Source organism: Macrosteles quadrilineatus, unplaced genomic scaffold, assembly GCF_028750875.1.
Source record: "Macrosteles quadrilineatus isolate MER2022 unplaced genomic scaffold, UCM_ALF_1.0 Scaffold_2__2_contigs__length_208266976, whole genome shotgun sequence".
Taxonomy (NCBI): domain Eukaryota; kingdom Metazoa; phylum Arthropoda; class Insecta; order Hemiptera; family Cicadellidae; genus Macrosteles; species Macrosteles quadrilineatus.
In genome coordinates, this window is record NW_026542595.1 from 200816005 (window position 1) to 200835952 (window position 19948).

The 19948-nt window shown below is 33.2% G+C and overlaps 1 protein-coding gene across 2 annotated transcripts in view; it reads left to right on the forward strand.

Annotated features, from left to right (window-relative positions):
* LOC128985637 (uncharacterized) overlaps window positions 1-1065 on the forward strand; it is a 47530-nt gene extending 46465 nt beyond the window's left edge. For both annotated transcript variants that reach the window (XM_054405367.1, XM_054405366.1), the window contains exon 6: window positions 451-1065. In XM_054405367.1, the coding sequence (XP_054261342.1) occupies window positions 451-551 (101 nt within the window). In that variant the 3' untranslated portion in view covers window positions 552-1065. The remainder of the gene's footprint in view (window positions 1-450) is intronic.
* Window positions 1066-19948: the final 18883 nt, after the last annotated feature.

Sequence of the window (19948 nt, forward strand, 5' to 3'; positions counted from 1 at the left end):
AGCCTGTTGCAATATTATACGCTCATTTGATGAATAGAAACTAAAGACAGTTAGGTTTACTATGCTAAACCAATAGCATGCCCTTAATCTCACATCTTACGAATTTTACACAGTTGCTGTGAACTAAAGCACCAAACAATCCTGAACTACACACATACTTAGATTGTCACTGCGAACCATAGCAGTGATCTCACTCTCAGCCTCCCACTACTAGAGCTCGTGCTTTTCCTGGTGAAGCCTGGGGGTAGGTAGGTAGAGTGGCTCAGAACCGGTTTTGTAGGGGCTTCAACCCTACCCCCAGGCTTCACCAGGAAACGCACAAGCTCTAGTAGTGGTATGCGTACCACAGGTTGAGACAGATTGGCCCAGGTTGTTGGCCGAGCTATAGTATTTTAAATTATAGTAAACTTGTACAACTGTTTGCTAAATAGTGAATTTCATCTGTTACAGGACCTACCTTGAAGCCAGGAAGTGCAGCATTATCTCAAGGATCGTCCGACCAACAACATTCTGAGTTAGATGATTGGTTGGACTCTGTGTTGCAAGACTGAGAGCTAATGTGGATATTCATCTTGACTGCAGAAACAGCGTTTCATAGCATGGAACTTTTAATTACAGACAACTTTTATGAAACATTTATATTGTTAAAATGATACAACCAATTTGTCATATTTAATAACTGTATAAAGAATGTAAAATGTAGCCTATTTTAAGTATATTTAAAGTATAAGTATATTTAAAAAAAAAGTTATTTATACAATTTTTTAAGTTTGTAAATAGAATCTTGGTAAAAAAAGTATTGGTTTTCACCGTTTTTGGTGGCAATAAGACTACAAAATACTGGCGGTATGTAATTACTTTGTTGCTATATTATGTCTCTAACCTACCTTCTTTTAAATTTGAGCTCGTTTGTACACGATAGATTATGAAAAAAGACAATATTACTTGTTTACAAAAACATATTGTTGCTCAAACATTTTCTATAGGGTAAAATTTATGAGCAAAACTATTCAATATAGGCCTATGTGATAAAAGTTAAATATTATTAAAACCGATTGAAACAATTTTGTTTATTATAAATTACCCTCCAGCCTAGTCCAAGGCTTCTAAAAAAGAAGTTTCCTAAGACCTGAGTATGACGTAACCCGCTGGCCCGTAAAATTTTAAGGGAATGTTTGATTGAAAGCCAGCCAGGTAAATGGAAATTTCCTTAGTCTGCTCTGCATTTTGCTGCAGCGGGACTATTTATTTCAGCTGCATCTTATATATTAAAAAAACTTATGACAGCTAGTCTGAACATACTACTGGACCAAATTAGACACGGGTTGTACCAAAAGAAAGGTTATCGGTCCTACATGTGCAGGTTTTATTTGTATTTTGAAAATATTTTTGTTTATTGGGTAAGAAAAATGAAAATAAAACTTTTTTATGGAGATTTAACTTGTGGCCAAATCTTTTAACTTATGACAGCCACCCTGACCATACTACTGGACCGATTTACTTGCGGGTTGTACTAAAAGAAAGGTTATCGGTCCTATATGTGCAGGTTTTGTTTTTATTTACAGAATATTTATGTTAATTGGGTCGAAAATGGATATTCAACTTTTCTTAAGGAGATTTAACACGGGGCTAATTCTATGACAAGCATGTTTATTGAAAACCTTTTTTATCAGCTCCTGTGCATCGCAGGGAAAACCTATGCATACTGTTAGAACAATATTTGCCTGTAGATGTGCAGAATCCCTTTATAAATTTAAATAGGCTCAAAATTAAGCCCAAAAAATTAATTTAAAATGTAAAAAAATAAACATATTACTTATGGGTTGCCATTTTGGTGATGAAATAACAACAAAATATAAACGCTAGTACACAGAAAATCAAAACAAAAGGAAGAAATTCCAACCACATGTTTTATTTACAGCGTAGGGTGAAAATAGAGAAGTTTGCACAACACATACTTTTGGTAGAGTTTTCGACCACACAAAGGGCGAGCTCTAGTATAGATTTATTTTTATTTTCTGTTTCATAAGCCTAACATGTTCTATGAGAATACGGGTTATGTCTTAAACGTGCCTTAGGCCACCCAATTTTTGTATCACATCAATCAGACTGGCGCAATGAATAAATATATACCTTATTAATCTAAGTAAATAAAGTGTTCTTTTTATACTTCCTCTTGATATAGAAAAATCTAAATAATCAAGATAATAATTCGATTTATGCTAAAATCATACCAGTGGTGAAACAACTCTGGTAACGTCGAACAGGTGTAAGGCCAAGGGCGAGGTATTGGAACACAGCTGTTTGCTGCTTCCCACTCTTCCCGCTGCATACAGTGTTCTCCTTCTCAGAGAGTACTGCGCAATAGTGATTGCGGAGTAAAACTTTGTGTTTATTGTAGAAGAAGTCGATATACCTCTAACGTATAATAATAAATTGCATAATGGAAACGACTTTTGAAGTCTGCACTAAAGGTAGAGAAAACTCTGCTTTGTAGCTCTGGCTCCTAATTGTATTCTTTAAGGCAAACTGAGTACAGTAGAATCCCTCTTATACGGACCCCTTTTAACCGGACATCGGTTTAACCGGACTACACTTGGCGAAAATGACATCTCTTTAACCGGACAATTTTCATCAGCACATCGGTTTAACCGGACTAGATCACCAGGAAGTGTCAGTACTGAAACAACCGTTCTCGTGGGAAAGATTTGAGACAAGTGATCATGTGTCTAAATACAATGCTCTCCTGAATTTAAGTGAAATACACATTTAAATGGTCTATTTTAACGAGTTTTTGGGGACGTCGGTTTAACCGGAAAAACCGTTATCCGGACTGGTTTCAGTCCCGAGGAGTCCGGATAAGAGGGAGTTCACTGTTGTACTTATGTAAAATAGACTTATCAAAATTCTTTGTTCGCCTTTTAAACAGTGTCTGATTCCTTGGATTTGGTCAGGAAGATTATTTTGTAAAATGTACAGTCTGTTTTAACGATTTGCCAAATTTACCTTTTCCAAACCTGCCAAATTTACAGTTTGAGCTACAACTTCCGCCCAGTCGCGTCACCTGTCTCGAGTCCCCGAGTACTCGGTTGTTTTTTAATGTTAAATGTTCGTCTATCTATGTGCGTTTTTGTGTGTACGTTCTATGTACTTATTTATTAAATAACGACCTTCATGTACGGTGGTGAATAACGACGCCTTGTGTGGCGATGGTTCCTTAGTGAACTGAAACTGTAGTTGCCACAAGCAGCAATTTGGATTACTGAATGCAGGTATTTAAACCATTATAAATATTCAAATGTAATCTGGAGGCCAACAACTCTTGAAAATGAGTTTTGGTGGCTTTCTTGATGGTTTCAAAGGTTTCAGATAAAATTTCTATCCTGTCTGTGCTTTTGTTCAGGTGTGACGATTTTTAACTGCATTTTAGAACACATTTTTTTATGATGAAATATTTGTCTTTTAGGCCTATATGTTGAACTGATTCTTAATCAATTCCTACAGTCCAGGCAACAACAACAAAAAAACGACGATTTTGACGGAAGAGGCTGACTATTTTACATTGTTAAAAAAAAAAATTGTTTAAGTCTGGGGAGTGAATCACCTTTGATATCTTTTCTCCTTTCCTAAAAACACTTATACCACTCAAAAATTTGTGTACGTGACTTACATTGATCCCCATACACGTGTTGTAAGGTAGAATAAGCCACTGTGTGTCTTATTGGGCTTCAAAAAAAATTCTCATTGAAACATTGCTTAACCATATAATTTCATATCAAGTGGCAAATACGATATGACGCGTACACAAAGACTGTATCCGAACCAAGTATCCTAGCACTGTTAAACTCGCTGGAACATGAAGGAGAAATGTCAGGCGAATGGCAATGGCAATACAGTATAGCGTTTGGCAATGAGGCTATCAGATTTTGTATTTTTATTTTATTATTGTTATTTCAATACACCTTGTATCAAAACATTTTAGTTTTTACAGTGGTAAAATGTGGGGTGCATGTCCTTACTTTTAAGTGTTTGCTTATTGATTTTACCTGGTTTAGAAGGAATATTACTTATAATTTAAAACTTTTGTATTTATAGGCTAACATTTTTACTGATGGCAGTTTTTTTGTTAACTAGCTGTTTCAGTTCAGCTCCTAGAATTGAAAAGATTCAATTAACATCATTCTTTGCTTACTTAACAGCATTGTTGTTTTACTTAACAACACGAGTAGCAAACCAATGAGGTTTAAGGATTGAGAAAAAATAAGTAAAACTAACGCTTCAAACTCCAACTAATCAGTTGTTAAGTATTATTTAATTGTTAAATGTTAATGAGTGGTGCAACTAAAGAGAGGTTATAAACAAAAACATAACCTCTCTTTGAAGTTGTGAGTATTGGTGATAGTTGGTAATTAAAAATGGTTAGGTAAAGTTAGTTGTGCAATTCGTGTAAATAAAGACTCGTACCTTAAATTTCTACTCGTGTAGTTAATACTATCTATGCATAAACTACAGATCTATGCTTATAGGTACAGTTGGTAGGATTTTTACTACTTGTGAACTTTGAGATTTTTTTGTTATTGGTTGGTCACTGACGGATGTGCTTGAAATGAAATGAAAAATCCTTTATTTTTTCAGGCAAAGTTAGAGCCACATGGCCCTTTCTTACACTTAACCTTACATTAAACATATAACATAAATAATGTGACATAGGGATAACTTAATCTAATTAAACATAAAATATTTAACAATTCAAGTACCTACATATCTAAAAAAAAAACATAAAAATATAACAAATAGAAAAACACATTCATACACTCTCGCATACACGCATCAGCAAACGCGCAAGGTAACAGTACCCTAGGACACGCCAGCCGAGACCATCTTCTCAAAATAGAGCTTTTTCAGTGCCGCCACAAACTGGGAACGTTTTTCAAGGGTCTTAATGTGTAGGGGTAGGCCGTTCCACAGACGACAAGCGGTAACAACAAAAGCCCTGCCATAAGCTGTGGTCACATGATGAGGTATACGCAATGTGATCGAAGAATAACGAGACATTCGTGAACTACCCTGAGACACAAATTTAAAATCGGATTTGAAATATTTTGGGGAGCCTGATTTCAAAATTGAAAAAAACCAATGACAAAATTTTAATGAATCTTTGATCATTTAATTTCAGGATGTGTGCCTCAAGGTAGTATGGAGTGATATGCTCCATACGTCGCAGACCATAGACAAATCTCAAACAATAATTCTGTGACCGCTGGAGCATACCCGCCTGAGTCGCAGTCAAGTCATTGATCAATGAGTTGCAGTAACTGAAGTGGGGTAGTACAAGTGATTTGATCAAATGTAGTTTAGTGTGTTGTGGTAAAAAATTCTGTAATCTTTTCAATGAATGTATGGAGGCAAAAACCTTTTTTCGTGTGTCCGTAACTGCTATGTCCCAAGTAAGTGAAGAGTTGAAAGATATACCAAGATTCTTGACATTGTGGTAGTATGGAAGTGCTTTGCCATTAACTGTGATTGGATTTATGGAGTCTAAGTCAATTGAAGGTTGAAGTCGAGAATGGCTAATGACAATCGGTTTCGTCTTTTCGTGATTTAGTCTCAGTCCAAGTAACAATTCGGTTGACATCTTCATTGATCCTTCTGACACAGTCGTTTTCATTGTTTGCAGTAAAATGGTCATAGATTTGTAAGTCGTCAGCGTACATGTGGTGTTTACAGTTGACCAAGGTCAAGTTTATGTCATTGACGTACAGTACGAAGAGCAGAGGCCCAAGGATTGACCCTTGAGGCACACCGCATGTAACAGTCACCCAGTCTGATCTCGTGTCACCAAACACCACACATTGCTGCCTATCTGACAGATAAGATCTCAGCCATTTAAGAGAATTATGGGAAAACCCTATGGCCCGTAATATTCTGAACCAGCAGGTCATGATTAACACAGTCAAATGCTTTAGAGAAATCAAATAGAGTTAGAATCGTTCCTTGTCGACGCTCCATAGCAAGTTTTATGTCTTCAGTCCCTCGAAGGAGTGCTGTCTCTGTAGTGTGCTGTCCTAAAACCAGATTGATAGTCAGATAAAATGTTGTTTTCTGTGATGAATTCAGTGATTTGACAGTGAACGATTCTTTCTAGGCCTTTAGATAGAGCGGGCAAAATACTTATCGGCCTGAAATCCCCAACCAAGGTTGGGGCTGGGATCTTTTTTAGGGGACGGATAATGGCAGACTTCCAAGAAGAAGGAAAAGAATGGTGCCTTAAAGATGCATTAAAAATGAACGTGATAGTTGGAAGGATGGCATAGAGGATGTCTTTGATAAAACGAATAGGGATACCATCAGAACCGACAGCATTGCTTCGGATTCTGCGGATAGCCATCAAAACATCGGACTGAATAACTGGTTTAAAATTAAACTCAGGATATCTCAGGTGTGGGGTTGGAGAGTTAACTAGTTCATTTAAGTAACTGTCAACTTGATGCTGGTTGGTATTTTGACTGCAAGAAGAAAAGTAAATGTTTAACTCATTTAGAGGAATGTGTACCGGTTGAGAATCAAATTGTTTCCCTAGCCCAAGACTATTAACCTTGCGCCATAAAACATTTGATGGTTGCTTTTGATTTTCAAAAAGTTTCTGAATGTATCTGAGTTTTTAATTTCGTAGAAGCTGTTTAACTCGATTACGATGATTCCGATATTGTTGTTTTAGTTCTAAATTGCTGGAGCTCTAGCCTTTCTAAATAAGCTATCACGTTGAGCCATCAAACTTTTAATTTCAGGGGTCATCCACGGAACAGGTCTTCGTTTTGTCACACATTTTGAAACTAGCTTCAAACTCCAACTAATCAGTTGTTAAGTATTATTTAATTGTTAAATGTTAATGAGTGGTGCAACTAAAGAGAGGTTATAAACAAAAACATAACCTCTCTTTGAAGTTGTGAGTATTGGTGATAGTTGGTAATTAAAAATGGGTAGGTAAAGTTAGTTGTGCAATTCGTGTAAATAAAGACTCGTACCTTAAATTTATACTCATGTAGTTAATACTATCTATGCATAAACTACAGATCTATGCTTATAGGTACAGTTGGTAGGATTTTTACTACTTGTCTACTTGTGAACTTTGAGATTTTTTTTGTTATTGGTTGGTCACTGACAGATGTGCTTGGTGTGTGTGTGTGAGAGAGAGGAAGATTATTTTTTTACAGTTTAAAATGTAAGTTATTTTCTTTTGTTAAAGTTTCTGTATCCATGATTTAGATTTTTGTTTTTGTTGTATATTAATGTAATTGTTAAAATATATGTGTTATATTTATGACAGGTTAAGTGTAAGAAAGGGCCATGTGGCCCTAACTTTTGCCTGTATAAATAATTAATATTTAATTTAATTTATTATATTATTTTTAAGGTTGTAATCTCCTTGATTTTGCTTGTTTACTATTTTATCATTTATTATCAACGATGCATTCTTCATTCACCTAGGATATTCTTTACATTCACTCCACATAATAAAGCAAACCAAGAGCAATTGAGACCATTAAAGCGGATTAAATGGATTTGGAGAGGAGCAGAAGATGGTCGAGGATTGTATGGACGCTCAATTAAAACATGCCTCAGAGATTTGTTGGAGAGGTAGAGGTGGAAATTGCGGCCACTAGTTGTAACGAGCCCGCCACAGAGTACAAAGAAGCACTTCCCCCTCCACCTCTCAGGCTTACTCCATGGAATCTCTGTGTGTTTCATTGTGCTACACAAAATTCTTTGATTTATTTTATCACTAATTTTAATAGTACTGGTTGGTTTTAAGTTTTAAGTAAGACGAGGTTTATACTTGGTTACAACTAATCTTAAGTAAGTCTTAATAGTCTTATGGTTTGTTTTGCCAACAAATATAACAAAAAAAAATAACATCATACAAGATAACTGGGTCAACTATGGTAAAAAAATTAATTTTATAATATTTAAAAAAAGATTGCGGAAATTTTCCATTGCAATCATTGAAGTTTTTTTACGTTTTAGAAACTGGAATCTGATCCTGTCCTCAAGTGTAAAAGTAAAACATGACAACATTTTGTTCACAAACCCAGCCTACAGCGGATAATCACAAAATAATAGGCCCAATCATTATGACTATTTCCACCCACTATCAATTTTTATAAAAATAAATAGCCTTATAATTTCTTTTTGTAAAAAAATACAACCGACTTCAAACGCTCTAAAAAGAATGAAATAATTTCAATAAAGTAAACTTTTGTATTAGGCAAGCTCACGTATTTTAAGTCGGCGCGGCTCTATGATGATTTTTGATACAAAATTGAAAGAGGGTGTCCATATTGCAGGTGACTATCTATAACTAAAGGTGTTAATCTGCATGTGTTTTTCATAGTTATGCGTTAAGTGTTCGGCATTATAGTGTTATTAACGAGTATCTTTAAAAAGATTATAACGCATTTAAATGTTTCTAACTTTGAAAAGTAACGTTTTAATACTAAACTAGCTTCTTTTCCCTATCATAATATCAAACTAAATTATTTTCCTATTCATATAGAACATTTGTGTGTGTTATTTTCATAATGCATTTATTCTGAAGTAAACATAAAATACAAGAAAATATTTCCTTTAATATATAAACAAAACAGTTCAGTATGTTTTTTATATATTTATGTTATCCAGCTACAATTTATTGATTTTCAAAATACACACACAATATTTAATTTCAATCATATTGCAGTTTGAGCCGCGCCGACTTGAAATACGTGAGCTTGCCTAATACAAAAGTTTACTTTATTGAAATTATTTCATTCTTTTTAGAGCGTTTGAAGTCGGTTGTATTTTTTTACAAAAAGAAATTATTTCATGATTTTTAGTGACTGTATAATTTTTTATATATCAATCACTTGAGGTTTTTTGATAAGCAAAACTGTTTGAAACAATCAAAAGTTCCACAGAACAATAATTATTTTAAAACTGCTTGAGTACCTGTTCAGGTTACATAATCATTGGTTATGAAAATAAACATTTTTAGATATTCCTTAAGAAAGAAAGAGTTGTCCATTACATTAGGCCTGATGAAAAACTAATTGTCTTTTCTAGATACATTGAAATGTCAGACATCATCGTTTCCTGCAATCGGTGTACTTCTACATTATAAAAAGAAATACAGTAACGTCTCAAGCCTTTTGGAACAATATGAAAGTTATTCCTCAGCTACCAGCACTAAACAATCTCTCAAAAGTGGAAAATTGGTCGTTAACACGTATAGTACCTTTGGAAAATATTATATGAAAGATTGGTTCAGCTAAAAGTGGTGTAAGTCATGTAGGGGGTTTTGTTTGATCAAGATATAGCCTAGTCGAAATTGCAAATCATCTTCCCCTAGGACTTTCCGAAGCAGGCATAATAGTACTGATATGATAATAGTAACTGGGTAGAGAATATTAATAAACATTCCACATCTGCAAATGCATGTTTAGTAATTAAAATATTTAACACTTTTAAGACAATTGACGATTATGCACTGTCACACTTCTTAGGTCGTGTAAGGAATAATTGCATTTAATTTATATTTAGACCTGTTTTACGAATGCTTTGGTTTTCACAATACACCTTTATTTGTCGATATCATACAGCTATTCACTGAAACATATATGTTTTTGTAAGTCAGAATATTTAATACTAAAAACAGTATTACTGTATACACAAATCAGGTCAAACGTTAAAATACATTTTCTATAGTAACTGTTCTATTTCTAATCCAAGAATATTAAACACACATCTTGTTTCAACAAACTCTATTTCAAAACTAAACCAATGTTTACAAAAACATGTTTACAAAAATCATCTGTCAACAAAAGATATTTAAACACAAATAAATCATATGACTAGAAGAACAGACTTAATACAACAGTAACCAAAACAAAAAGCATTTTTCTCAATGTAATTAATTTAGGCTCCATGGCAAGAAATAGAATCAATATGAAGCAACTGTTTCATGAAGAACTGTCTGTAGCTTCATTTAAATGGTTTCAACTAACAGCTGTAGGAATGTTATTATTATTTATTGCCTTCTCTGCACAAATGTAAACAATCTGCACAAATGTAAACAAAATAAATGTTGAATATTTAAGGTTTTCAGAATTTTTCACCGAAACTAATATTATACTTAAACATAATATATAAGGTACCAAATAGAAACTCTCCTGGTTATTTTGGTGGTGGAACCACACTGATCGGTAAAAGAATCACAGAGAAATTGGTGAACATACATAAAAAAAAAAAAAACATCGCCACAGACAAATTGAGAACCTCCTCCTTTTGTTGGTAGTGGGGAAGTCGGTTAATAAAAAGTCACTGTCACCAAGGTTTTATAAAAGTTCTTAATTTAAATGGTCTTTAAATAAAGGACCTTTTAAAATTATTATCAATCAATTATATCAATTATTTAATATGGGGACGCCACTATGTGCGTATTTTAACCCAAATATGAGTGAAGGATGAGTGTAGGATGAGTGGCGCGATCTTGTAGTCTTGTTAGTGACTAAGGCCGACATGTTCCTTAGACACAGCTGTTAATTAATAGCCCATACAGCTAATGGCAACTAAGGGACCTACAGTTTATAGTGGAATCCGAACCACATTTTTCCTTATAATTTACGAATTGGTCTAATTATCGGGATAGTACTGCGGATAGTCGTAGTACTCACTAGTGCGGACGTTAATCCACACCAGTGAGCATCGCATCCACAGTGCATCCCTATAAATATCCACAATTCGTGACCTCCTAGTAGCTGGATTACAGGACGACGCCACCCGTAAATGTGCAGTTATTGAAAAAAAATACTGTATCAGAATGAAAAACAAAGTAATTTATGTACTGTACCTATAAATAATAGTTTGGGAAACAAACTATATTTTAAAGAGGTATATAAAAGATTATTATAGCTTTTCATTTGAAAACAGAAGAAAGTAAAAACTAAACAGGAATAATTTTTATCTGAAGGCCTACAGTTTGTTATATTACAATTTTGCCTCCAAAGTCGAAATGATTATTTATGATAATACAGGAGCTATTTGACTGATACAATGTTTGTCTCACAAGACAGTCCAAAGACAGCCAATATAACCTGTCAAGTCAATATATATACTGTAGTCTAATATAGCAGTTTTGTATTTATTGTGCTTGTTAAAGAACTTGAATTAAATGAATTACCCTTTTTCTGATACATTTGTTTTTAGACAAGTCTTTTCAGTGAAGTCCAACTATCAAAGAAAGTTTAGCCCATTTTAAAACCTTAAAAAATCTACTGACCTCAAAATCGAAATGGGATACCAAAATGCACTGTATCCTTCCAGCTTTTCTAAGTACAAAAGCAGTTACCTTAGTTTCATCATATCATAGGTCTAATTTTGAGAGGAAAAAAAATGTTATAAATATTTAAATTAAAACAATGTAGTAAAAATCGTTGTTACTCTCCTAATTTATTTAGTATTTTTTTCTATGTATTCTGACTAAGTGGCTATTTCCATGTTAAAATTCAAACCATCGTTTTTGTTTCAAATTTCACTTTAAACTATTAAAAAATGCATACGCCTTTGACAAAAAAAACCGGTAACAAATTAAGGCAGACCCAAATAATTGCAGTTTGTGTAAAAAAAGGAAATAAACTGCAACATATGGGTTAAGTGTCATGCGTTCGGAATGATCACAAATGCACAACCTCGATAGTAAATTAAGTCAAAAGACTTTTGATGATTAATTCAACAAGTTTATCTTTGATTTGAGTTACAAGTTTCAGTAGCGCCTTGGTGACGTCTCCAGTCCCTTAGCAAACACTCGTAACTATGTAGATCAAGTCTGGATTGGTAAATACAGTACTCCAAGTAAAACAAATTATCAGTTTATACTTGCCAACTCAAGACTTTGGTTGGGCTACAGTACCGGTACAGCAAAATAAAATATTATTGAACTGGTTGTAAATGTGTACAAAATAGTAGTTTACGCAACGATTGCGTTGAGTCTTTACGACACGAGTAGAAAATTTAAGGCACGAGCCTTGGCGAGTGCCTTAAAAACTTCTACGAGTGTCGTAAAGACTATTAACGCGATATGCGTACACTACTTTACCTACGACCGTTTTTTAATTACTATCAATCTGGATTTAATTACTAACAATCACTAATGATAACTTTTTAGAGAGGTTATGTTTTCGTGTATTGTCATTGCCACTGAAAGTGATGCAACGACTTGTTGTATAATCAGCTGATTTCCTGTAATTACGTGTTTGTTAAACTTCGTTAAATATTACATTGCTAGCAGCATTCTTACCATAAATAATATTGTATCAGGTACAATTCGGCAAATATTTAATTTATTTTTGGACTTCCACCAACTTAATTAAGAATACGCGAGTATCAACATGAACAAGTCGGATCAACAATTAAATTGGTCAGCTGATCAGCTGATTAGTTGACGTTCGAAGCATTTAATTCTTTTCTCTCAATAGCCTACTTGAACCTCATTGGTCCGTTACCTGTGTGGATATGAGAAAGCTATGCGGATATGAAATGAAACTATGCGGATATGAAAGTAAACAGCTGTAAAGTGAAACTTTTCAATTCTAAGAACTGGACTGAAATGGCTACTTTAAAAAACGGTCGTAGGTAAACATTTTTACCTACGACCGTTTTTTAAAGTATTGATAGTAATTAAAAAACGGTCGTAGGTAAAGTAGTGTACGCAACTCGCGTTAATAGTCTTTACGACACTCGTAGAAGTTTTTAAGGCACTCGCCAAGGCTCGTGCCTTAAATTTTCTACTCGTGTCGTAAAGACTCACTTAACGCAATCGTTGCGTAAACTACTATTACGTTTTAATGTGATGTATGAAATTATATGTTTTAGTGGTGCCATATGTTATAAGCCAACCTTGAAAAACTTAAAGCTCACATTTGAGCAGGAATCTACAAGCTGATGCAAATCAATATTAATACGTAGAATATAAGAAAGTTGCCTAAGACTCGTATAAAAGTATTTGAACGACAGTATAAAAACTAACTAAACTAAAATATGGTAAAACCTGTTGGCAGGGGTAATTATATTTACAAAATTGTTGCGTAACTCAGTTAAAGTAAAAAATAAAAAATATGTATGTATGTGTGTATACATCCACAGAAAGAATATCAGTGCAATGGCCAGTGATTGGCTGTAAATCTAGGTGTAGTTTATAACTTGTCCCATGAATAAGTAGCTAAGTTAACAACAATTTAGTATTAGTAATAGATTAGAGGGTCAAACAGGGTGTCTTTTACGCAACCCAAATTAATTAAGTACTGCGTGAGTCACATTTGAATGACAACAAAGCTTTATGTTGGTATCCCTTTTTCATTACTGTACATCATTGCCGATCAGCTGATATGCATTGTTGTATAACTAACCATGTGAATTAGTGGAATGGAATTAGGAATTTATCTATATAAATAAAATTAGAGTTTTGTCTGTACATTGCTCAGAATTATATATTTTTAGGTATTTTAACGTATTTCTGTCTGTCTTTTTATATAACCATATTTCTTTAAGTTTGGCAGTTTACCTACGCGACTTTCTGTATATCATGCATGACATATTTAATAAATATAAATCAATACATAAAATAAATTGATGTAGGACCGTATGTATAAAAATACCCTACACTTACTTGACTCACCATAATCCTCTTGTATTTCTACAAGTTCCATTGAGAAATCTACTTTACGCTATTAAGTTAATGTAACAGCCTAAGGATGAATAGTCCATGAAGAATGGACAAACTCAGAAAGCAAATAAGGCAAGACGGAGGATAAAGTACACACCCTTAAAAACTCGATTACGTTCCGGATTTTGGCAAACATTTGACCTTTAAAGATTTACTGCTATAAGTTATTCTTCAGTTACCAAAAACTGTGAGAATTTGTTTAAGCAAAATAGCGTTGTTTATAAGTTTTTTTTTATATCTCCAATAGAAATTGTAATTCCGTTCGTATTTTACAAACCACAGGTTGTATAAAATACCGTTTACATTTTTTCAATTCTTTTTGCATTTGCAAGTAGCCTAATATATTAGATCCTACTGTTAATTTAAGTCCATTAATAATAGCTAATGAATTATAAATAAACTAGTTAAAATACAAACTTAACACAATGCTACATGTATAAAAGCTATCTCTAAAGAATGCTTTGGGAAGTATTTTTCCGTGTAAAGCTCTTCCAAGCTCTCTAAAGTTTTACCTCACGGGAAATAAAAGTGGCCAGTTGAATTTGAAATGGAAAGCGTTTAGGCCCCCTACACTTATGTAATATTCAGTGTTAACACTTTTGCTTAGCAGTATCACGTTAAATCACAGTGCAAACGATAAAGAGTGCTTAGTTTCAGCACATTTCCATAACGATAGTATAAATATTATTGAATCTTATTTATTGACATTCAAACTAGTGTACGATTATTGTAAAATATTTAAACAGTGAAAATAATTAAATTCAAGCTATTTTTATTAACAATTCCATACAGCACTAAACCAATTGCAAATCTAATGTGATCATTTAGTTCATTTTAATTCTAGTAAGCCTGGCTAAAAATTTAACATAAGACAGGGAATGTTTAGTTCTATCTTTAGTCTAGTCTTAGAAAATAGAAATATTAATGGACACATATTATTTTGAACAATGATATGATAATATTCTTGTACTGGAACTGCTGTCTTCGATCAAATTTACATAGGGGGACGATACAGCAGTGAAAAAAATAACTAAGTTATCGCCCTAACGCATGTCACATATTGAAATCATCAATTCAAGCTGTTATAGACATTATATTCTTATGGTTGAATATTTTGTTGTTTCACATAAATCTTTATATCACAGCCCACTAAACTGAACTTAAATAATAAATGACTTTACATTTTGCATTTTAATAGATTTGCACTTTTTGTCCTAGGACGCTAGGCACGAGCCCGCAATTGTTATTTCACATAACTTCAGGCTAGACCTAGGGGTAGCGGCATTGTCACTTATATAAAATCCATTGGTGACTTAGCGGGATTTGAACCCAGGACATCAAAGACCCCATTATTTTTATGTTCCGTAATTTTGCTCTAAAATGGTCGGAATCATGTGGAATTCGAGCGTGTTTTTTTACTGCGCGTTTATGCAGATGTCCAGTTTCAAGTTGGTCTGATATATTGATTCAAAAAAGCAACCACTCCGTTGGACACCCCAAGTATTCCATTTAGTATTGGGAAAACCCATAGAAAACCCCATATAGTAAATGAAAAAAAAAAACATTTGCAATTCATAAACTTTCCCACGTACTTAAATTGTGGATATTTAATCAGATTTTTGAAAAGTAGATAGTTAATTATTGAACACTTTACTACTTTATTTAGTGCCAACTATAAGACACGTTGTATGCCTACAATTCATATCACAGTAAGATTGAACGTCCCTCACACCAAGCCTGGCTTGTCCATCTATCTCAATAAGTCCGTTTCACTCCCCTCTCTGCCTGTCTCACTTGCCTTGGAATTCTCATTCAAATCAGGACATTTCGAGAAAATTTATTGAATATTTTGCTACATGAAATTTAATGCTTTTGGTTTGATTCCTTAATTTCAAATGTAGTTCACAATTAAAAACTTTTTACAATCAGACACCATTGTACTATAGGGGTTTTCGTAGAATATATATACTATATTATACTATATTATTATACTATATTATTATACTATATTATACTATGAAACATTTCTAGGAAACTGATAGAATATTTGGTGTATAAATATTATCAATTTCTTATGCTTATATATTCCATGTGGTTCCATTTTTGTCAAAAGCGAGTTGCTTTCTCAATTGAGTTTGGAGGAAATAATGTTTAACTTGATTTAATTTTAGTTGTGTATACAAACTATACATGTCACCAATTCCCCTTAAAAAGTAAAAACTCTCATTTTCTATTGTACTGATACATTTACGCGTTTGGGTCAAAGCAGACATACCAGCTCCAAATTATGTCCAATCAAAGGGTTTCTAGTGTTTACACACGATTGTACCTAGTCACAAAGCCCTGCACCAAAGTTATGACGGATTTTGTGCTGCACCCTGTTCAAACCTGCTATAGTTCATTGTTACCCACTGTGGCACTACAGTAAACAATGTACGCAAATATAGTTGTATAATTTGAAATGGCTATTGGATTTACAACCCCTTATTAATTTCTAAGTATATATATTTTTTAAAAGCTATCTCTGATGACAAACATAATGGAAGAAATGTGTAAAACGAACCAACGCTAACTATTGATTGCTAAACCCTTAAAATATAACACATTGTAATTGTTTTTTTCGAAACTATCATAATGGTTAGTTTTGATTGTTTAACAAAAACGACTTGCTTGTAAACAATCATTTTTGAATAAATTGTAGAGTGGTACATCAATAGAGTTTTGGCATACATGTGTATATTATTCAGTATTCTCCAATGTGTAGTGAAAGATTCAATTCAATCACCACTATTCAAAACGCTGACAATTGAGTGTAAAATTTCCAGTTGAAGCTTTTAGATTTCTCGAGTTTATTCACGTACAGTGTTTGTACTCTATATTTGAAAAAGTTCTGTATGACTTTTGACGAATAAGATTGTTATTATATAATTTTTACTAGTAAGTTTCAAGGGTAATAAGAAGTGAAATGGTAAGTGCTGTAATTGGTACCGTTAATCTGTAATCGTTAGAGGAAAAAAATGTCCATCACCATGCTAGTATATGTTCGACAATTCTCGCAAACAGTACCAATTTATGAAATTTTTAACTCAACAGGAAGACCTGTTTAAATAAATGAATTCATAATCCAACCTAGCCCGATAACATGAACATTGTTTGTGGGGTTTTGTTCCCCATAGGTATTTTTGCACTTTTGCCAAGATTTTAGGGAAACGTTAAAACGTTCACAGTTTTATCAACTTAAACGAAGCATCTTTGCATTACCCCTGATGTACTAGGTGCGTATTTTTAGACGACTAGTGATGTTGGATAAAAATGTAGATCGTTTTGTTACTGGTGTTAAGATAAGACTATTATGGTTCTTTACCCAAGATAATTTGTTGAAAAATGACCAATACTCATGTTTTAAATTGAGTTATTTTAAATAAAACAATCAATGTTGATTAACATTGGAAGTCACAATTTGTTTACCTTTGTTTTGTTGTTAACATATGTTTTTATTTAATTTGTTTGAACAATGAGAATAACATGTGGGAATCTAAATAATGACACAAATTTTGTTAAGGAAAAATTTTAATTGTTTAAATGTATTTGTTATGTATCATAATTGAATCAGTGTTTGATCAATTAATATTGTAAAGTTTCTTGTTATTTAAACCGAGTTCTAACAACTAGGTCAAAGGAAGGAAAAGCTGGGTTATTTTTTATGAATTAAAATATCTTGACTTTTTTCAGGATTGGACCAACAACCTTCTGCTTATGTGCGTACTATACCCATCCAGTCATCCATCCAACATATTGTTTTAGTTAATTGAATAACCATGAATAAATCGTGAACAAGAAAAACAAATTTTAACAATTTTCTCTCCTTATCGTGAAGTATGATAAGTTCTAAAGTTATGTTTTATGTTATAAAATATACTTGGTGAAAGTGAATTTTCATTTGGCAAAGTCAAAGTCTCTCCTGATGTGAGCCAGAATTTCAACCCCTTTGTATTGCGTCTCACATTTCATCCCCCTTGATTGTTTCACGTTTCTGACAATGTTCCGTAATCAACCTAACTGTGCGTGGTTCAAAGGTCAAACTGACTTAGTCGTCTTTGTTATGAAATTGAATTCAGTACAACCAATAGGTTAGCTGTGTTTGGAATAGCAGCACGTTTACTTGTCTTTTTCAATTTCCAATTATTTAGTTATTTTAATAAGATATCATTAAGGATGGATCAGTGTTCCACTAATTGGCCGTACTGGACGAAAGACAAATTTAATGATTTAATTTTACATGTGTCATTTTTAAATTGTTGTTCCTGTATTTTCAATTTGTACAACCAGGAGGTCTAAACATTGTTCTTGTCTTACATTGTTCTTTGTTAAATATTATAATTACAATTGCCAGTCAATGACTGATTACTTTTTAATATTTATGCCATATATTCCTCCACACCTGGTATTTTTTTACATTATTTGCTGGACCTTCTAATCTCTCTAGTTGTTGTTGAAATGACAGAAATCAAACTGGTACCTTACCATAGAACGAGACGAAAGCAAGCAACACAGATTAAAATGTATATTTGTATACTTTTCGCTTTTTAAATTTCGTTAGCTTGGTAATTTTTATTGCACAATCCTAGTAGTTGAACTCGAGATTTTGTAACCAGTGCATTTATTGTTTGATCCAGTAGTTTATCGTTCAAATTTGATTTATCAAAAAAATTTGATAAAGTTGTTTATTGACTGTGAATGTTCCTTTTTTTACTTTAAGAAAATTTTCTTATAGGGAAGTTACTACTACCGTAGTTGGCCTGGTAACACCGATTTACCAGGATCGATTTATTTTTTAATTTTGATATCCCCAGAGGCAAAAAACACCATTCGTTTAAATTTATATATGTCCGTAAACGTGATAACTTAAGTAATTTTTGTCAGATTTTTTTCAAATATCCTTAAAGGCAAGATGAGTTCACGAACCAGCATGATCGGACCATGGGAACGGTGTTTTACGGGGGGGGGGGGGGGGGCTTTTATGGAGTAAAAATTGGGGTTTCTCATTTTTGACCCTCAAAATACCATATCTACTAATTTATCTCTAGACCTTATTAAAGAGCTTAAAAACAAATAATTTAGTAAATCAAAGTGTTTTTGTACGTTTATTGGTAAAGGAGGCAATTACAAAATTGTTTTATTTTAAATTCCCGTGTTATTTAATGGAGAATATCGTAAAATATTGTAGTTTGCTTGTTTATGGATATATTTTGACCAAACTTGACAATTTATTTATTTTATACCAACTAATTAATAGTTTACTAAAAAACGTAGGCCTACTTTATTAGTTTCCTTGTAGCAGTAAACATTTACTCCCTTTTTAGTTACTCGTTAAGCCTAATATTATTGAAATAGATTTAATTGTAAATCAATTCAGATTATTGGAAATTTGCTTAGTTGGCAGGTTTGCTGCAGCGGCGGTATTTTCTTTGAATAATATATTGATATATCTTTTAATCCACTTTTTGAGTGCAAGATAATGAGGGGTAATACATGTGCTGTGTAATGTAAAATGGCAATCGTGACTATAGTACGACAATGATCCAAAGATATGTATGGAAAAAACAACTAACTTAAACCATCCGAATTAAATATTTTTTTATATCAAACCTTTAACATATGTTATACAGTTCTGTGGTCTATGAATATGATGTAAACAGTGAGAAGGAGAGGTAAGTTTACCAGTTGTCTATCTGTCTTGCTCGCGCTATCCGTTACAGCGCTGCATGTTTTATCTCTGTCAAAGTTTCTGCTGGAAACGAAGAATTATTCATCCCAGAAGTATCAAACTCTGGAAAAAATCTCTGAGCACATGTTTTTACGGATCTGGTGTTTCAATGTACCTAGTCAATATGGGAACCTTCATTATTAACGTTTTAGTCAGCTGTTTTAAACTTCCAAAAAGTAACTAGGTTCGTTGATTATAAAACGAGTGTGTTTTGGTTTTATTTTATATATTTTTATTTTACTTGGCTATTTACTGTTTTTTTTTGTCCAGACTAATATGTTATATTTAGGCCTATAGAAAATCCATTCGCTTTCAACTTTTAATGTCCGCACTAGTGAGTACTACGACTATCCGCAGAACTATCCTGATAAATTGACCAATTCGTTAAAAAAATTTGGTTTGGATTCCACTATAAACTGTAGGTC